The 19,968-nt window shown below is 52.5% G+C and overlaps 2 protein-coding genes across 3 annotated transcripts; one reads left to right on the forward strand and one right to left on the reverse strand.

The window, feature by feature from the left end:
• Positions 1-789: 789 nt before the first annotated feature.
• GET3 (guided entry of tail-anchored proteins factor 3, ATPase) lies at positions 790-11,080 on the reverse strand. Its single transcript, XM_003941738.3, has 7 exons — positions 10,893-11,080; positions 9,899-10,046; positions 3,654-3,802; positions 3,420-3,570; positions 1,806-1,913; positions 1,517-1,714; positions 790-1,140 (listed from the first exon to the last, which is right to left on the reverse strand). The coding sequence occupies exons 1-7, from the start codon at positions 11,051-11,053 to the stop codon at positions 1,009-1,011; spliced, it is 1,047 nt and encodes a 348-aa protein (XP_003941787.1). The 5' UTR covers positions 11,054-11,080; the 3' UTR covers positions 790-1,008.
• A 3,407-nt stretch (positions 11,081-14,487) lies between these two features.
• Positions 14,488-19,238, forward strand: TRIR (telomerase RNA component interacting RNase). 2 transcript variants are annotated; one of them, XM_003941741.3, is made up of 3 exons: positions 14,497-14,932; positions 18,457-18,534; positions 18,813-19,238. In XM_003941741.3, the coding sequence occupies exons 1-3, from the start codon at positions 14,588-14,590 to the stop codon at positions 18,918-18,920; spliced, it is 531 nt and encodes a 176-aa protein (XP_003941790.1). In that variant the 5' UTR covers positions 14,497-14,587; the 3' UTR covers positions 18,921-19,238. The 2 variants fall into 2 exon arrangements, with proteins under 2 accessions (XP_039321448.1, XP_003941790.1); XM_039465514.2 differs by lacking the exon at positions 18,813-19,238 and having other exon boundaries at positions 14,488-14,909; positions 18,457-18,533.
• Positions 19,239-19,968: the final 730 nt, after the last annotated feature.

The following is a 19,968-nucleotide window of genomic DNA, read 5'->3' on the forward strand; positions in this document are numbered from 1 at the left end:
TGAGCCACCGTGCCTGGCCTGAACACCACTTTCTGATTCGTGTGTCCTCAGGACCCCTTCTGTCCCCCTAGCCAGCTCTGGCTTGGAACTCATAAACTCTCAAGGTCATGCCCCATCCTGAGTCTCCCAAGTGGGGACAACAATAGCAGCCGAAGCAGTGGCAGAGGGAGGAGCGACAGGCAGGGAATAAGGGGGCCCACTAGGTGCCTTCCAGGCCTGTGTGCCCACAGCCTGTGAGACCACTCTGGAGTCAGGATGGGACTTCAGGAGCTCCTCCAGCCAGAGCCCACTGTCACCCTGCCCACTAACCAGCCCCCTTGCTGCAGCCTTGTTGGGAGGGGCTGATGCCATTCCATGGGGGCAGGAATTGGGGGGTGGAGACTGTTAATCCCCAGTCTGGCAGGCCCAGCCTCTGCCCAGGGCGCCCACTAATTCCCAAACCAAACAGCAGGCAGCGGCGGGCCCACTGCCGGCCTAATCCGCTCCCCGCCAGCCTGGGGCTGGCCAAGGGGCCTTCCAGTTCCCAAGCTCTGAGCCTCCAAGGAAGTGGGCAGATGCCCCTGTCATCCATTTCAGGGTTCACAGCCCCAGCAGGGACACCTAGGGGTACCTTAACCCACAGAGAAGGAGATAAAGATATCCCTCACCCGACACCCTCCATCCCAAGTTGCCACAATAAACATGCATCTCTATTAGGTTTCTGTTGTGAATGGGCCCCTCTAGATGTACAGAACCTGTGTAACTGTACATTAAGGTGCTTACCCTCACCTCCCAATGTCAACAAATACAGCAGTTTAAGATCATTTTATTGAAGAGCAAGAGGTGGGAGAGGTAGGGGGCAACTACAATCCCCCACCAGCCCCACCAGGGGGAATGGACCCCTCCCTGCCTCCTGCCCAAGTGGCTCCCCCTGTACTAAGGGGGGGACTTTGTGCAAACTCTGCCCCGAGGGGGTGGGGAAGGTGGAGGGTGAGTGTGAAATGGCAGCGGTTGGGGCTGGCAGCAGTGCTACTGGGCACTGGGGGGCTTGTAGGGCTCCAGGAGGAGGGCTGAGAAGGTGTTGACCTTGTCTGCCCCCCGCACCTCATGGGGTAACAGCGGCAGCTTCACGATGTGGAAGTCTTCATACAGGTCCTCCATCTGCAGCCAGGGCAGAGGGTAGAAGGCAGTGGTCATGGGCAGGAAGGCAGAGACGGAGTGTGGATGAATAGAAGGGACTGAGCTAGGAGGCTTCCAGGGTCAGGGAGAGAATATGGGGCAAGAGCTTAAGGTGTCATAAATGGGAGTTGGGTCAGTATGATCAGAGATCACTGGGCTAGACCCCCTGTTCTCCAGGGTCACAGGACCTAGCCCAGGCCAGCCACAGTTCACTATGGCTGGAATAACGGGGAAGGATTTGAAATGTAGGGGCAAAGGGCAGGAGGCTGGGGCAGAGGGCCAGAAAGTAGAGCAAAAGGTCAGAGAATAAAGGGGCAGAGGTGCCTCTGTGGAGCCAGTGCTGGGTGGGTGGGCACACCTGGTCCAGATACTTGGCTTGGATCTTGTGGCGGGCCTCACACATCTTGCAGGGCTTCTCAGGGTCGGGGAAGACGAGCTGGTTGACAATGATATTGTGTGTGTCGATCTTGCATTTGGCCAGCTCCTGGATCAGCCTCTCTGTCTCATATAGGGACAGGAACTCAGCAATGCATACACAGATGAAAGTTGTCTGCTCCTGCAGGGCACAAGAGAGGACAGTGAGGGGCAGGTTCTGGCACTGTCCTCAGCCCCCTGGGCCTCTCACCGCCTGCCAGACCACAACTCACAGGGTCCTTGAACTGTTCGCTGACGGAGCGGATGACAGGCAGTGTCTCCTCCAGCTTGGAGGCCAGCTGGTCTGCATTCATGTCCCCCAGGCCCAGCATGTTGCACATCTGCAGGGAGGATGTGGAAGGGCTCAGAGCTTACCTGGGGCTCATTCAATCCCCTGGGTTGGGGTTTGCTAAACACCTGGGGTTACACCACCACACCCAGCTAATTTTTGTACTTTTAGTAGACAGGATTTCACCATTTTTGCCAGGCTGGTCTCGAACTACTGACCTCAGGTGATCCACCTGCCTCAGCCTCCCAAAGTATTGGGATTACAGGAATGAGTCACCTCGCCTGGCCTCAACTTTGCCATTTCTGGGGAACCACGGGCTTGACCTCCTGGAGCCTGTTTCCCGATCTCTAAACTTTACCTCCAAGACCTGTTGTGCCAGATGAGCTGATGCATATAATATGCTCAGAATAATGGCTGGCACACAGTAAGTGCTCAGTGTTACCACCTGAGGCACAGGTCCCCACAGGGGACAGGCACATACCCACACATGCACATACACCACAGGGTGTGGTGCTGGTGGAGTGCAGAACAGTGGGGCTTTGGGTTGTCATCATAATAACCCATGGGGGCTGGGCGCAGTGTCCCACACCTGTAATCCCAGCACTTTGGGAGGTCAAGGTGGGTGTATGCTTGAGGCTAGGAGTTTTGAGACCAGCCTGGGCAACATGGCAAATCCCTGTCTCTACAAAAAATATTAAAACTAGCTGGACATGGTGGTACACATCTGCAGTCCCAGCTACCTGGGAGCCTGAGGCACGAGAATTGCTGGAACCCAGGAGGTGAAGGTTGCAGTGAGCCGAGATCACACCACTGCACTCCAGTCTGGGTGACAGAACAAGACTTTGTCTCAAAAAATAATAACTCATGGCCGGGCGTGGTGGCTCAAGCTTGTAATCCCAGCACTTTGGGAGGCTGAGGCAGGTGGATCACGAGGTCAAGAGTTTGAGACCATTCTGGTCAACATGGTGAAACCCCATCTCTACTAAAAATACAAAAAATTAGCTGGGCATGGTGGCACGTGCCTGTAATCCCAGCTACTCAGGAGGCTGAGGCAGGAGAATTGCCTGAACCCAGGAGGCGGAGGTCGCAGTGAGCTGAGATCGCGCCATTGCACTCCAGCCTGGGTAACGAGAGCGAAACTCCGTCTCAAAATAATAATAATAATAATAATAATAATAATAATAATAATTCATGAGGCACTCTCATGATCTCCATTTGCAAGACAAGGAAGGTGAGGCCCAGAGAGGTGAAGTGATTTGCTTGAGGTCACACAACAGTTGGGTCACACAGTGAGTGCAGTGGGTTTAAAGGCAGGTCACTTGGTTCTGGAATGTGCTTTCCGGCTCTGTCTAGGGCATTTAGTGGGCAGGGGCAGGGACACTGAGTCCTGCCTGTGGGGGAAGAAAGACAGCTCCCTCCCATCCTCTCCAGGGAAAAGTGCAGAAATGGGGTGGGAAGGAAAGGGAATTATTAGCACGCATCTCAGGGTCTGAGGGACCAGGCCCACTCCCACTCCCGGGTGCCTGCATGGTGCAGGTGGGGGCCCCGCGAAACCTGCCTGTGAGATGAAGGGGCTGATCTGGTTCTTGATCTGCATAAGCCGGCCCAGACCCCGCTCCACAATGGTGGGGAAGTTGAGCAGCCTCAGTGTGTGGCCCGTGGGTGCTGTGTCAAACACCACCACGGAGAAGTTCATGCCCTTCACCAGCCTGAGGGGAGACAGGGGTCAGGCCCTCTCTGTCCGCTCTTCCCCTTCCCCAGGCAGCCCCCACCCCCGCTGGCTGGGCCTGACCTCATGACCTCGGCATAGCTCATGGCCTCATCGATGCCGGGAAATGCACTCATGGCCTCCTGCATCATCTTCTTGCCCATGCTCAGCATGTTGTCTTCCTCGAAGAACTCGTCAGGCAGCTCTGCCACGCCCAGGCTGGGGTCAATCTCCTGGGGGCCAAGGGGATGAGACTCAGGTTGCTGCTACTGCTTTGTGGTGGCGGTGGGAGGCAGGTGTGTGCTTCCTAGCCAGGCATAGGGCCAGAGGCTGGAGCCTGTGGCTGACTCTGACCATAGACGCTTCTTTAGGTTACGGCTGGGGAACCCTGAGGTAGCACTTAGGGTTTTGTACAGTTGCACAAAGGGTCAAAAACAAGGGGAAAATTGCAAGCTGTGCCCAGGGCCCTCAAAGGGAAGCCGAAACCCACTTCGGGCCATTTACACTGCTACTCCCCGCTTGCAACCCCAGAGACTCCCATGACTGGGCCATGACCTCTTCCATATCACTCTTTCCTCCACTCAGAGATTCCCTGACCACCCTAAATAAAAGCACAGCTTCTCTGACACCCCCTGCCCTGCCTTCCTTTCTCCTTAGGTTTAGCCCCTAGGAGCTGGGCAGGATGGCTCATGCCTGTAGTTTCAGCTACTCAGGAGACTGGGATGGGAGGATCACTTGAGCCCAGGAGTTGGACACCAGCCTGGGAAATATAGTAAGACCCATCTCTTTTTGTTTATTTTTATTTTTATTTTTATTTTTTTTTTAAGACAGGGTTTTACCATGTTGGTCAGGCTGGTCTTGAACTCCCGACCTCAGGTGAGTCGCCCACCTCGGCCTCCAAAGTGCTTGGATTACAGGCGTGAGCCACCATGCCCGGCTGTAAGACCCATCTCAAAAAAAAAAAAAAAAAAGAAAAGAAAAAAGAAAAATTAGCCCTTCCTCACATCCCCCATGGTTCCCTTATGTTTATTGTATGTCTCTCTACAACAGAAATGTCTGCCCCTCGTGAGCAGAGGTTTTACCAGCTAGCTGTGTCCCCAGCACTTAGTATGAACAGTATCTGGCACATAGGTCGTCAACAGGCATGTAGAATCCAGCCGGTCGCAGTGGCTCATGCCTGTAATCTCAGCACTTTGGGAGGCCGAGGACAGCAGACCACCTAAGGTTGGGAGTTCTAGACCAGCCTGGCCAACATGTCTCTACTAAAACTACAAAAATTAGCCAAGCATAGTGGTGGGCATCGATAATCCCAGCTGCTCCGGAGGTTGAGGCAGAAGAATCGCTTGAACCTGGGAGGCAGAGGTTGCGGTGAGCCAAGATCATGCCACTGCACTCTAGCCTGGGAGATACTGTGAGAGACTCTGTCTCAAAAACAAAACAAACAAAACAAAAGAAACATGTGGCCAGGCAGGGTGGGTCACACCTGTATTCCCAGTGTGACTACAGAGCCTTGGGAGGCCAAAGTGGGCAGATCACCTGATGATAGGAGTGTGAGACCAGCCTGGCTAACATAGCAAAACCCAGTCTCTGCTAAAAATACAAAAAATTAGCTGGGCATGGTGGCAGGCACCTATAATCCCAGCTACTTGAGAGGCTAAGGCAGGAGAATCACTTGAACCTGTGGGGACGGAGGTTGCAGTGAGGCGAGATTGTGCCACTGCACTCCAACCTGGGTGACAAAGCAAGACTCTGTCTCAAAAAACCACAAGGAGAATCAAACAAAAAACAAACAATCCATGAAGGGATGGTCATGCCTGGGGTCCTTGGCCAGTCTCAGACTCAATGCCTCCTTCTTTATCCTCCTCATGTCACCACTTCTTGGTGATTTCCCATGGGGAAGCACCCAACTCACTGGCCTCAGGGGTCATTTCCTGTTGGGGAGCTTGCCCACTCATCACCACGTCCTAGTACCCACTCTCTGACCTTAACCTCCTCTCATGCCTCAGGTATTCTAAGCCTCTTTGGGCTACTTTATCCCCTCACCTGGCCCCTTGTAAGCTGTCAGTGCCCCTCTTAGCTGGCACCCATATCCAGCCCAGCCTCCATAGGTTACCTCTGCAAATACTTCCTTTCCCCCTGCTATTGGCAAAATTCCCCACCCTGGTGGCTTCCAGTTTTGTTTTGTTTTTCTTTTAAGAGACAGCATCTTGGCAGCGCGAGGTGGCTCACACTGGTATTCTCAGCACATTAGGAGGCCAAGGCGGGCAGATAACTTAAGGTCAGGAGTTCAAGACCAGCCTGGCTACCATAGTAAAACCCCATCTCTACAAAAAAAAAAATTCAGGCCTAGCATAGTGGCTCACACCTGTAATCCCAGCACTTTGGGAGGCCAAGATGGGTGGATCACAAGGTCAGGAGATTGAGACCATCTTGGCTAACAAGTGAAACCCTGTATCTACTAAAAATACAAAAAAATTAGCAGAGTGTGGTGGCACCCGCCTGTAGTCCCAGCTACTTGGGAGGCTGAGTCAGGAGAGTCGCTTAAACCTGAGAGGTGGAGGTTGCAGTGAGCCGAGATCATACTACTGCACTCCAGCCTGGGAGACAGAGGGAGACTCTGCCTCAAATAAAAAGAGATAGTGTCTCATTCATAGCTCATTGCAGCCTCAAACTCCTAGGCTCAAGTGATCCTCCTGCCTCAACCTCCCAAATAATTGGGACTGCAGGCATATACTATCATGTCCAGCAATTTTGTTTGTTTGTTTTTTCTAGATAAAGGGTCTCTCTTTGTTGCCCAGGTTGGCCTTGAACTCCTGGCCTCAAGTGATCCTCCTGTGTCAGTCTCCCCAAGCACTAAATTACAGGTGTGGCCTTCCAGCTCTTTCATCACTGCACTTCAGGGCCTGAACACTCTTAAAGACTATTCCCATTTTACTCTCCCTCCCTTTTTTTTTCTTCTTGAGATGGGAGTCTCACTCAGTTGCGCAGCCTGGGGTACACTGGCACAATGTAGACTCACTGCAACCTCTGCCTCCTGGGTTCAAGCAATTCTCTGCCTCAGCCTCCCAAGTAACTGGGATTACAAGTGCCCACCACGCCTGGCTAATTTTTGTATTTCTTTTTTCTTTTCTTTTTTTTTTTTTTTAAGAGACGGGGTCTTGCTATGTTGCCTAGGCTGGAGTGCAGTGGCTATTCACAGGCGCAATCCCACTACTGATCAGCATGGGAGTTTTGACCTGCTCCGTTTCCGACCTGGGCTGGTTCACCCCTCCTTAGGCAACCTGGTGGTCCCCCACTCCAGGGAGGTCACCATATTGATGCCAAACTTAGTGCGGCCACCCGCTCAGCATAGTACACTACAGTCCAGAACTCCTGGGCTCAAGCGATCCTCCCACCTCAGCCTCCCAAGTAGCTGGGACTACAGGCACATGCTACCACGTCCGGCTCTTTTTTTTTTTTTTTTTGGTGAGACGGAGTCTGACACTGTAGCCCTGGCTGGAGTGCAGCGGCACAATCTTGGCTTAACCTCCACCTCCCAGGTTCAAGTGATTCTTCTGCCTCAGCCTCCTGAGTGGTTGGGATTACAGGTGCCCACCAACATGCCTGGCTAATTTTTTGTGATTTTAGTAGAGACAAGGTTTCACTATGTTGGCCAGGCTGGGCTGGTATCAAAACTCCTGACATTGTGATCCACCACACTCAGCCTAATTTTTGTATTTCTAGTAGAGACAGGGTTTTACCATCTTGGCCAGGCTGATCTTGATCTCCTGACCTTGTAATCCACCTGCCTTGGCCTCCCAAAGGGATTACAGACATGAGCCACCGTGCCTGGCCCTTGCTCCCCTTTTCTGAACACAAATTTCCAATGGGCACTTGATGAACTGGGTAATTCTGGTTCCCCCTGCTACCTTAAGAAGTGTTTATGGCCAGGCACAGTGGCCTGGGATTACAGACGTGAGCCACTGCACCTGGCCACACTCATTCTTTGAAATTGTTTTGTAGTGACAGGGTTTTGCAGGCTGGGCACAGTGGCTTATGTCTGTAATCCTAGCACTTTGGGAGGCCAAGGCGGGTGGATCACTTGAGGTCAGGAGTTTGAGACCAGTCTGACCAAGGTAGCAAAATCCCATCTCTACTAAAAATATAAAAATTAGTCGGGCATGGTGGTGGGCGTGTAATCCCAGCTACTCGAGAGGCTGAAGCAGGAGAATTGCTTGAATTCTGGAAGTGGAGGTTGTAATGAATGGAGATTGAGCCACTGTACTCCAGCCTGGGTGACAGAGCAAGAGTCCGTCTAAAAAAATAAATAAATAAATAATAGGCTGGGCCGGGCGTGGTGGCTCAAGCCTGTAATCCCAGCACTTTGGGAGGCCAAGGCAGGTGGATCATGAGGTCAAGAGATCGAGACCATCCTGGTCAACATGGTGAAACCCTGTCTCTACTAAAAACACAAAAAATTAGCTGGGCATGGTGGCGCGTGCCTGTAATCCCAGCTACTCAGGAGGCTGAGGCAGGAGAGGAATTGCCTGAACCCAGGAGGCGGAGGTTGTGGTGAGCCGAGATTGCGCCATTGCACTCGAGCCTGGGTAACAAGAGCGAAACTCCGTCTCAAAATAAATAAATAAATAAATAATAGGCTGGTTGCGGTGGCTCACACCTGTAATCCCAGCAGTTTGGGAGGCCATGACATTGCCCTGATTAAAACAACCAACTTCCCATTAAACCTGGAGTTAATGCCCAACTGCTTACAGTGCACTGACTCAATCTCAAAAAAAAAAAAGAAAAGAAAAAAAAGAAAAGCTGTCTGAGGCTGGATGCAGTGGCTTACACTTGTAATCTCAATGCTTTGGAAGGCTGAGGCAGGAGGATTACTTCTCCAGCCCAAGAATTCGAGAACAGCCTGGACAACATGGCTCTGTCTTTTTTTTAATGTCAAAAGACTCTGTGTCTTTTTTTTATTTTTTATTTTTGAGACAGAGTCTCCTTCTGTTGCCCAGGCTGGAGTGCAGTAACATGATCTCGGCTCACTGCAACCTCTGCCTCCTGGGTTCAAGTGATTTTCCTGCCTCAGCCTTTCGAGTAGCTGGGATTACAGGCATGCATCACCATGCCTGCCTAATTTTTTTTGTATTTTTAGTAGAGACGGGGTTTCACCATGTTGGCCAGGCTGGTCTTGAACTCCTGACCTCAAGTGATCCTCCCACCTTGGCCTCTCAAAGTGCCGGGATTACAGGGGTGAGCCACCAACTCCAGCCTTCACACAGCTTTAAATGCTATCCTTGGGTCAGTTACTTCCAAATCAATGACAATCTCCTCTGAGCTCCAGACTCACGTAAACAAACTACTGTCATGATGTGGGCACATCAGATTTGCTGTGGACTAAACGAAATTCTTGACTTGTCCCTTCTAAACATACTCCTTTACTAGTTTTCCGCATCCTAGCTGCTCAGAGAGAAAATAAAAACATGTAACTAATTCATTTATTTCTCTCACCCATTACAACCAAGTAATCTCACTAATTTACTTCTAAAATAAATCCTTGGTGGGGTGCGGTGGCTCATGCCTGCAACCCCAGCATTGTGGGAAGCCAAGGTAGTCAGATCACTTGAGGTCAGCCTGGCCAACACGGTGAAACCCTGTCTCTGCTAAAAATACAAAATTAACAGGGCATGGTGGTATATGCCTGTAACAGCAGCTACTGAGGAGGCTGAGGCAGAAGAATTGCTTGAACCTGGGAGGCAGGGGTTGCAATGAGCTAAGGTCGCACCACTGCACTCCAGCTTGGGCAACAGAGGAGTCTTGACTGTCTAAAAAAAATAAGTAAATAAATTCCCAAATCTGACTACTCCTCCCCCAACATTCTGCCCCACCACAGTCCAGGATGCTGTCATCTCTCAACTGGTTACAGCCCCAACCTCCTTCTTACTTTCCTTGACTAACAATTGAATCTCCACTTAGCTGTCAGAGAGTACTTTTCAAACATGAATTTGGCCATGACATTGCCCTGCTTAAAACAAACAACTTCCCATTAAACCTGGAGTCGACACCCAACTGCTTACCGTGTACTGTAAGGTCCCACACCATGTGGCTCTGATTGGTCTTTCCAACTTCTCCTTCCCCTACCCTGGCTCACTAAGCTTCAGGCACTCTGGTGTCCTTCCTGCTCCGCAATTCCTCATTCGTTCCCTTGTGAGTATGTTGAGGAAGGGGTGAAACAGGAGAGACACAGGATACAGAATGGATAGGACATGGTGGCTGCTGGTGTGTGTGCACAAGAAAGGCTGGAAGGGTCTTTCCCAGAAGTGGGAGCTAAGCCCTGCTCCACTCACCATAGCAAAGAGGTTGTCATAGCCTTTGACCTTGGTAGGCACCTTTGAGAACTTCTGGTCAAAAGCATCTGAGATGTTATGAGCTGGGTCTGTGGAGATTATCAGAACACTCTCACGTCCCTTGGACAGCTGGACTGCCAGGCTGCAGCTAGGTAACGGAAAAGTCAAAAGATGGGGGATGAGGGGTTGGGCTCTGTTCCCCGGGTCTGCAAGGGGAGTGATAGGTTCCTTAAAGCAGGTGACCCGGATCAGCAGGGGCCTTGAGAGGAGAGCATGGGTTACCGTGGGATTGAAATTCTCAATCCCTAAAAATGACCCCTCTCTGATTTATCTATTGAACCCTCTATCTGGACTAGAGAGTTAAGGTTCAGCTGTCTGAGTCCATCTGGCCTGGTGCCCGCTTCTTCTTTGCTGGGCACACAGTAGCGTGGCCCAGCTGTCCAGCTAGCGTGACTCCGTGCCACCTTCCTTAATAAGCTAGGGGGGTCCCTTGCATTCCTTGCTAAGTACAGGATGGTTCAGTCCACTTGTCCAGGATAATCTGCCCGACGGACACCTCCTGCCTGCAGCTGCCTGGGACAGTCTGATCATGTACCCTCTCCCTCGTTTTCCACCCTCACTCTTGCCTTGGGAGTAAAACAGCAAGGTTCACCGAACTAGGATTGATTGTTCGGTCCAATCCCTACCCACAACTTTGGATTCACTCAGGTACGGTCCAGATGATGGGGGTATCTAAGTGCCCCCCCGTCCCTCGGGCTCTGAGTTCACTGTGGTTCGGCACTTGAGCCCCAACAGTGATGGTCCAACTCAGAGGGTGCTAGGCCTGCACTGAGGAGTTATCTCCCATTTGCTCCAGGTAACTTCCACAGTGTGAAACCCAAAGACCCCCGCCACCTCCCTTGCCCTGCTCGTGGTGGAAAAGCCCGTACTTGGCCTCCCCTATGCCCAGTGGCATACCCTACCCGGCTCCTGGCTCCCGTAGCAGGCTCCGTACCTGCAGGTGGTCTTGCCCACTCCACCCTTGCCCCCGACGAATATCCACTTCAGGCTGCGCTGCTCGATGATGTTGCTAAGCGTAGGCTCCAGCGGCTCCACATCAGGCGCATCTTCGAACTCCTCTGCCTCAACCCCCCACCCGGCCACCCCTGCCGCCATTTTGGAACTGGCTCACGTGATCAAGCGGAGCGCACCATGCGAAGCACCTACAGGGGAAATCCTCTATCACATTCCCATCGAGGCTAGAAGCATGAATTAATTTCCTCATGACTTGCCTTTCAGGAGAAATATAAATTATGTTTTCACTATTCTTTGCTTCCAGGGTTCACTTTGTCAACCTCTGGTTTATATTTCTCCAAGGACTTCCCCTACCAAATGAGCACATCAGTACGGTCCAGGATACTCCTCTTCACTGATTGGGCCCTAAATCTTGCAGCTCTCCTTTCATTGGCTATATCTTTTCTGACTTCCACCAATCACTCTAACGTTCCGGTAGCGCCAACCTCTCCTTAGCAACCAGCCAAACACCCAGTCCTTGCCCTTTCGGTGAATGTTAGAGTCCAGGTCCGCCTTGGCCTGACTCCATAGGTTCAATGTTATGTCCATCATTTTCCCTCTATTCTTCAAGTTGAATCCCAGCCTCGCCTTAGGTCCGTCCCTTCTGTTATTCAATTGGTTGTTAGCCACTTGGTTCCTGCCGCAATCCAATCATAGAAGAGTCGACTCGGCTGGAGATAGGTCCCTGGCGCTGATAGTGGCTTAGAGTGTGCAGGTCCGCATTCTTAACCATTACTCCCTGCTCTCCCATGCTGAGCAGGGTCCATGCCTGCAATTGCGCTCCGTTTCGTAGAAGGAACCCTAATTCCCAAAAGCCTCCTTGCATTTCTCCTGTTCAAGAGAAAATTCCAGTATACCATATTTCATGTTTGAACCTCTGTCCTGGAGCAGGAACACAAGGTGGGTTCCAGGCCCTTGATGAAGACCTCACCCCATAATACTTTTTTTTTTTTTTTCTGTGTGATCTTCGGTAAGTCACTTAGCCTTTCTGCACTTCAAGTTCTTCATCTATCAAATAGGGGTAAAAAAGGGGTAAATACAGAAATACAGAAGCATCTCTAAAGTTGTTTTGTTTGTTTTTTGAGACCGAATCTTGCTCTGTCGCCGGACTGGAGTGCAGTGGAGCGATGTCGGCTCACTGCAACCTCCGTCTCCCGGGTTCAAGCGATTCCCCTGCCTCAGCCTCCTGAGTAGCTGGGCCTACGGGCGCCCGCCACCACACCCGGCTAATTTTTAGTATTTTAGTAGAGACGGGGTTTCACCATGGCCAGGATGGATCTCCGCACCTCGTGATCCGCCTGCCTCGGCCTCCGAAAGTGCTGGGTTCACAGGCGTGAGCCACCGCGCCCGGACAATACTCTTAACTTTAGACGGAGACTAGGGCCTAGAAATAACCCCGACTTCATCTGAATACTACAGGTCATAAAATAAGCGGGTTAACATGTATGTAGAATCCGGCCGGGCACGGGGGCTCATGCCTGTAATTCCAGCACTTTGGGAGGCCGAGGCGGTGGATCACCTACGGTCAGGAGTTCCGGACCAGCCTGTCCAACATGGTGAAATACAGTCTGTACTAAAAATAAACTAGCCCGGCCTGGTGGCGCGAGCCTGTAATCCCAGCTACTCGGTTGGCTTAGGCAGGAGAATCGCTTGAACCCAGTAGGGGGCGGAGGTTGCTGTGAGCCGAGATCGCACCACGGCACTCCAGCCTGGGCGAAAGAGTGAGACTCATTTCTTTCTTTCTTTTTTTTCTTTTTTTTTTTTTTTTTTTTTGAGACGGAGTTTCGCTGTTGTTACCCAGGCTGGAGTGCAATGGCGAGATCTCGGCTCACCGCAACCTCTGCCTCCTGGGTTCAGGCAATTCTGCCTCAGCCTCCTGAGTAGCTGGGATTACAGGCATGCGCCACCATGCCCAGCTAATGTTTTGTATTTTTTTAGTAGAGACGGGGTTTCACCATGTTGACCAGGATGGTCTCGATCTCTTGACCTTGTCATCCACCCGCCTCGGCCTCCCAAAGTGCTGGGATTACAGGCTTGAGCCACCGCGCCCGGCGGTCTCGATTTCTTGACCTCGTGATCCACCCGCCTCGGCCTCCTAAAGTGCTGGGATTACAGGCGTGAGCCACCGCTCCCAGCCCGAGACTCCATTTCAAAAAATAAAAAAGCTGATTCTCAGATAGGGACCTCAGCTCCATGGAGCAAGCTATGTCCTCATTAAATGTAAGCTTTATCCCAGAGATGGGTATCCAACCCAGAGATACCCCTATTTCTACTTGGGGGGCCCAGGCTAGACATACTCTTTATTCCTAGTTAGGGACTCAAGTTCCTAGGTGTCAGCTGAGCACACAGTCCCAAATGAGGTGTTTCCCCTCACAGAGATTATTATTGGTGTCAGACGGGGATTCTAGCCCTGCACAGTGAATCTGCTCCTAGCCCTGAGTGAAACCACACTCCAGAGAGCAAGCTACAGCTCCAGTCTAGGACAACAGTCTCATTCTAGGGGAGTCCCTGTCTGGGGAACAGCAGCCCGAGTACTGCTGAATTTTGAAAACCCGCGAAGCCGGGCTCGGTGGCAAACGCCTGGAATCCTAGCACTTTGGGATGCTGAGGTGAGAGGATTGCTGGAGCCTAGGAGTTCGAACAGTTTGGGGAACATGACAAAACCCCATCTCCACACACACAAAAATTGGTCAGGGGTAGTGGCGCATGCCTGTTTTCTCAGCTACTAGGGAGGCTGAGGTGGGAGGATCACCTCAGCCCTGAAAGGTCGAGGCTGCAGTCAGCCACCATCCCGCCTCTGCACTCCAGCCTGGGTGAGAGAGTGTGACTCTGTCTCCAAAAAACAAACAAGAAAACCTCGCCAGACTGGGCCGGATGGCTCACGTCTGTAATCCCAACACTTAGGGAGGGGAGGGCAAGGTGGGAGGATCACTTGAGGCCAGGAGTTCGAGACCCAGTTTGGGCAGTATAGCCAGACGCCGACGCCTGTCTCTAATTTTTTTTTTTTTTTTTTTTGAGACGGTGTTTCGCTCTTGCTGCCCAGGCTGGAGGGCAATGGCGCGATCTCGGCTCACCGCAACATCCACCTCCAGCATTAAAGCGATTCTCCTGCCTCAGCCTCCCGCCGCCGGGCGCGGTGGCTCACGGCTTTCCTAGCACTTTGGGAGGCCGAGGCTGGTGGATCACCTGAAGTCGGGTGTTCGAGACCAGCCCGGCCAACATGTTGAAACCCCGTCTCTACTAAGAGTACAAAAAGTAGCCGGGCGTGGTGGCGTGTGCCTGTAATCCCAGCTACTCAGGAGGCTGAGGCAGAAGAATCGCTTGAACTCGGGAGGTGGAGGTTGCGGTGAGCCGAGATCGCGCCATTGCACTCCAGCCTGGGTAGCAAGAGCGAAAAGTCCGTCTCAAAAAAAAACAAAGAAACAAAAAGACCCACGAGGCGGGGGTCCCTCCCCCAGCTCCGCCCCTTTGGGAGGGTTCTCTCATTCGCCTCGCCCCCTCCCCGCCCCAACTGCGGACGCTCGAGGGCCGGACCCCTCTTCCCGTCATGCATTGTTCGGGACGAGACGAGTCGGGCGCCAAGCGCGGGGCCGGAGCGGCTTTCCCGGAGTCCTTTGCGCGGCACCTGGCGACAAAATGGCTGCCCGAGGGAGACGGGCGGAGCCTCCAGGCCGGGAGGCGCCGGGCCCCGCGGGCGGTGGCGGTGGTGGGAGCCGTTGGGCTGAGTCGGGATCGGGGACGTCGCCCGAGAGCGGCGACGAGGAGGTGTCGGGCGCGGGTTCGAGCCCGGTGTCGGGCGGCGTGAACTTGTTCGCCAACGACGGCAGCTTCCTGGAGCTGTTCAAGCGGAAGATGGAGGAGGAGCAGCGGCAGCGGCAGGAGGAGCCGCCCCCGGGTCCTCAGCGACCCGACCAGTCGGCCGCCGCTGCGGGCGCCGGGGATCCGAAGAGGAAGGGCGGTCCGGGCTCCACACTTAGCTTCGTAAGGAGCCGTGGGGGTGGGGGCGGGCGCCAGGGCCTGTCCTGATAGCGGGAGTCGGGGCCCGTGAAGGGGGATCGGGACCGAGGTCCACTTTCCGTCAGAATGAGGGGGCCCGTCGGGGTCACTCTCTGAGGTTGTGGAACTTGGATTCCCGACAAGATGGGGGGCTGGGGGCGGGAGTGGGGGCTCCAGGAGCCTGCCGGTGGGAAGTGGGAGCCGAGTTGTATTGGATTCAGCACTGTGAAGAATGAGGAAACGTGGATATCAGGATTCCTTCTTGTTTGAGTGGTACCTGGACCTTGGGTCATGGGACCACCACTGATTGTGAGAAAAGGGGACAAATTCAAGTATGGACTCAGAGCAATATGCATTAGACCTCAGACCACTTACCGTGTAAGGACAATTACTTACCTAAGACAGTTGCTTGATTTCCTTGAATCTCATTCCACCAATCTCCATTTATTGAGCAATTTTCCTCGTGCTAGGCATTGTGCTAGGTGCTGGGTATGCAGTGGTGAGCTTGCAGGGAAGATCGCTGCTTTCTGGGAGCCTCTGGGCTGCCCACCTTCATTTTCCCTAGTTGCAAAAATGGACATCGTCGAATCTCTTGATGTGGTGGTGAGGGTTTTATGAGGTGATCCTGGAAAAGTGGTTAGCACAGAGCCTGTCTTCCAGGAAGGGCTAAACTAGTGGTTCTCAATTGGGGCAATTCCCTCCACCCCCACATTTGGCAAAGTCTAGAGACATTTTTGGTTGTCTGAACTGCTGGAGGGGGTGGGTGCTAGTGACATCTATGGGTAGAGGCCAGGGATGCTGCTCAACTTCTACCATGCGTGGGGCAGCGCCCTCCCACCCCAAAACAAAGAATAATTCAGCTCAAAATGTTATGAGTGCCAGGTTGAGAAACTCCGGGCTAAATAAATAGGGCATATATTGATTTTTGGCTCTGAGCTTGCCATGTCTCTGGTGTTAAGATCAAGTCCCTGTAGTGTGGAGGAAAAAGTGTTGACTTGAGAGTAACAGACTGGGGGCTCTATTTCTGGATCCAGCATGTGACTTTGGGCAAGTGATCTAACCTCTGCAAGCCTCAGTTTCTTCCTTTGTTAAAAATGGGCGTGGATGGCTGGGCGCGGTGGCTCAACCCTGTAATCCCAGCATTTTGGGAGGCTGAGGTGGGTGGATCACGAGGTCAAGAGATCGAGACCATCCTGGTCAACATGGTGAAACCTCATCTCTACTAAAAATACAAAAAATTAGCTGGGCATGGTGGCGCGTGCCTGTAATAAGCTACTCAGGAGGCTGAGGCAGGAGAACTGCCTGAACCCAGGAGGCAGAGGTTGCGGTGAGCCAAGATCGCGCCATTGCACCCAGCCTGGGTAAGAAGAGCAAAACTCCGTCTCAAAAAAAAAAAAAAAAAAAAAGGGTGTGGATTGGGTGCAGTGGCTCATACCTGTAATCCCAACATTTTGGGAGGTTGAGATGGGTGGATCACTTGGGCTCAAGAGTTCGAGACCAGCCTGAACAATATGGCAAAAACAAATCTCTACAAAAAAATTAGCTGGGCATGGTGCTACACATGCTTGGAGCCCCAGCGAAAATGAAACAGCTCCATTGTTTGTTTTTAGCACCTCACAGGCCGAGGCAGGAGGATCGCTTGAGCCCAGGAGATATAGGCTGCGCTGAGCCATAATTGCACCAAGGCACTCTAGCCTGGATGACAGAACAAGAGACTATCTCAAAAAAAAAAAAAAAAAAAAATCGTTGTGAAATAGCAGGCCTGTAATCCCAGCACTTTGGGAGGCTGAGACAGGTGGATCACCTGAGGTCAGGGGTTGGAGACCAGCATGGCCAACATGGTCAAACCCTGTCTCTACTGAAAATACGAAGATTAGCCAGGCTTGTTGGTACATATCTGTAATCCCAGCTACTTGGGAGGCTGAGGCAGGAGAATCACTTGAACCTGGGAGGCAGAGGCTGCAGTGAGCCGATCTCTTGTACCACCAAGCAGAGGTTGCAGTGAGCCAAGACCTCTGACCCCCACTCTAGCCTGGGGGTCAGAGTGAGACTGTCTGAAAAAGAAAAAGAAATCGTCCCAGCAGCACAGGTTACTTAATGCCTGGCTGTGAAGCCTGTTGCAGCCCCTGGAACATAGGAATTCCTCAATCAGTGGGAGAAGGCGGGATGCAGGATGAAAGGCTAGGGGAAGACTTCCTCTGAGGAAAGGGTAAAGAAGGAAAAATGTCGGGACTGGGGTTGGTGTGACACCTGAGAGTGGAGGCGGAGTATCCCTTCGTGAATGGGAGTAGCAGTAGTTGTCACATCTTTTTCGTTTGTTCATTGAGGGGCCATTTTGGTTGCATCCTCAAGTAGGCCATGCCAGGTTAGGCACAGGGATAGCAGTGGTGCTTGATGGCTGAGTATGCTGTCCAGAGGCTTTTACCCACCTGACGCTGAATCAGCTCCATTGTATGTTGTTAGTATGACCTCTCCTTTTTTTTTTTTTTTTTTTTTTGAGACGGAGTTTCGCTCTTGTTACCCAGGCTGGAGTGCAATGGCGCGATCTCGGCTCACCGCAACCTCCGCCTCCTGGGTTCAAGCAATTCTCCTGCCTCAGCCTCCTGAGTAGCTGGGATTACAGGCAAGCGCCACCATGCCCAGCTACTTTTTTGTATTTTTAGTAGAGACGGGGTTTCGCCATGTTGACCAGGATGGTCTCGATCTCTCGACCTCGTGATCCACCCGCCTCGGCCTCCCAAAGTGCTGGGATTACAGGCTTGAGCCACCGCGCCCGGCCCTTTTTTTTTTTTTTTTTTTTTTTTTTTTTAAGATGGCATCTTGCTCTTGTTTCCCAGGCTGAAGTGCAGTGACACAGTCTTGGCTCACTGCAAGCTCCACCTCCCAGGCTCAAGCAATTCTCCTGCCTCAGCCCAAGTAGCTGGGATTACAGGCGCGCACCACCACGCCTAGCTAAATTTTTTGTGTTTTTGGTAGAGATGGGGTTTCACTATGTTGGCCAGGCTGGTCTCGAACTCTTGACCTCAGGTCATCCACCCGACTCAGTCTCCTAAAGTGCTGGGATTACAGGCGTGAGCCACTGTGCCCGGCCAAAAAGAGGGTGGTTGTAACTTCATCTTAGGGTAGCTGGGAAAGTGAAAGGAGATGATACATTCACAGCACTTGGCACAGGGCTTAGCATACAGAACGTGCTCGATAAAGGGAGTTGTTCCCACCTTTTGTGGTTCCTGCTAGGGAGGGTGGGGCCTTGGCATGGAAAGTGAGGACAGAACTGGTCTCCACTGAGGTGGGCATTCTTCTCACTCCCTGGGAGGGCACCGCCGGCCCAGGGCAGGCGCTGAGTCGCGTGTGCTCCTCTCTGATTGCTGCGCAGGTCGGCCGGCTGGCGGAGCTGGGCGCGGCGTCAGGACGGGCCACCAGGCCGGGCTAGGAAGGTGTAGTGGGCCTCAGCGCCGCCACAGGCGGTCCCGGCTCCTGTAACCGTTGCAGTCTTCTGTCCCTTCACCCAGGTGGGCAAACGCAGAGGCGGGAACAAACTAGCCCTCAAGACGGGAATAGTAGCCAAGAAGCAGAAGACGGAGGATGAGGTGAGCAGGCTGGGTGTAGCGGGGCCACCCAGATTACCTTTCCTTCCAGCGTTTGTGTGCAGCCTTCTCTTCTCCCTCCCTGTCTGGTATCCAAGCCTTTGTTGAGTGTGCCTGGCAGGGTAGGAGGGCTGTCAGCAGGTCCCCAGATAACTTGACTGTACCATCTTTAGCTTAAACCCAGAGCTTTCTGGGTGACACTGGGAATGGGTCAGCTGTCTCAAGCCAGTCCTGACCCTGGTTCCTGGCACCCCCCTCCCAATTCCATCCTCTTCCCACAGGTATTAACAAGTAAAGGTGACGCATGGGCCAAGTACATGGCAGAAGTGAAAAAGTACAAAGCCCACCAGTGCGGTGACGATGATAAAACTCGGCCCCTGGTGAAATGATGCCCCTCCCCTGCCTGCCTATGGCCTGGGACTCTCTGCGATGTACATAACTATTTAATGTAGCGGCAGCGGCGGCAGCCTTCCCCGAGAGGACTTAAAAGCAGAAGGAAACCGAGATGCTTCCCGCAGCCGTGGACGATTCTCCAGGACTCTTTTTTTACCTTGAGCACTTGTCTCATGAGACTTCATAGAACAGTGGTTTACTGTCCCCTCTCCTCCCACCTCCTCATTCTCTCTGGCTTTCTCTTCCTTTTCTCACTCTCCTTCCTCCCCTTAGCCATCACTTCTGGGAAGTAAAGAACTTGACTTAGTGCCGGAGCTGTGTGCCTGGTTTGTCTTCTTTGCGCTGTCAAACCTAAGCCTTTTCCCCAGTAGCCAGCATTGTACCTGTCGGAGCCTGGGTCTGGCTAGGTAAGGAGTGGGATGTAAAGGGTGTAGGAAGGACAGGGGCACATCCCCTCCTGTAGGCCTGGGCTTTTCCCCGAGGACCCATCTCCCCTCACTGCTGCATCCACACTGTGCTGCCTTAGGCTCACTTTCTCTTCACAGTTCCATTTTGGCTGAGCCAAAGCTGTTGCACTGTGCATTCAGCAGACACTTAGGAGTACTAAGTGCTCTTCAAGGTTCTGGGGCCGAAGCTGGGGACCTAACAGACCACACCCTCCCTGCCCTTACAGAAGGAGACACACAAACAAAAAGGGGAAGCCCTTTTGCAGCTGGGGAGGAAGGGGGTATGTCTTTTAGGTGACATTTGATCAGAGTCTGAGGGAGGTAGGCAGAGTCCCAGACAGGGAACAGCCAGGTTGGAGAGGGCTTGGGCCTAATAGGGACCTCATAAGTTGGGAGGAGGATGAATTGTGGGGGGAGATTTCACGATTTTGTGCCTTTTTTTTTTTTTTTTTTTTTTTTTTTTTTTTTTTTTAAAGATTGTCTTGCTCTGTCGCCCAGGCTAGAGTGTGCTGTGATCACAGCTCACTGCCTCACTGCAGCCTTAACTTCCCAGCCTCCTCCCACCTTAGCCTGGCAAGTAGCAGGGACCACAGGTTCA

The sequence above is a fragment of the Saimiri boliviensis genome, chromosome 14 (assembly GCF_048565385.1).
Source record: "Saimiri boliviensis isolate mSaiBol1 chromosome 14, mSaiBol1.pri, whole genome shotgun sequence".
NCBI lineage: Eukaryota > Metazoa > Chordata > Mammalia > Primates > Cebidae > Saimiri > Saimiri boliviensis.

Bases quoted from the DNA above. Each gene is read 5' to 3' on its own strand.
- GET3 (XM_003941738.3), bottom strand. From the start codon at position 11,053: ATGGCGGCAGGGGTGGCCGGGTGGGGGGTTGAGGCAGAGGAGTTCGAA. The intron at 10,047-10,892 runs GTACGGAGCCTG...TCCGTTACCTAG, and splicing joins GTGGGCAAGACCACCTGCAG to CTGCAGCCTGGCAGTCCAGC. The intron at 1,715-1,805 runs GTGAGTTGTGGT...TGTGCCCTGCAG, and splicing joins GCGAACAGTTCAAGGACCCT to GAGCAGACAACTTTCATCTG.
- TRIR (XM_003941741.3), top strand. From the start codon at position 14,588: ATGGCTGCCCGAGGGAGACGGGCGGAGCCTCCAGGCCGGGAGGCGCCG. The intron at 14,933-18,456 runs GTAAGGAGCCGT...CCCTTCACCCAG, and splicing joins CGGGCTCCACACTTAGCTTC to GTGGGCAAACGCAGAGGCGG. The intron at 18,535-18,812 runs GTGAGCAGGCTG...CTCTTCCCACAG, and splicing joins AGCAGAAGACGGAGGATGAG to GTATTAACAAGTAAAGGTGA.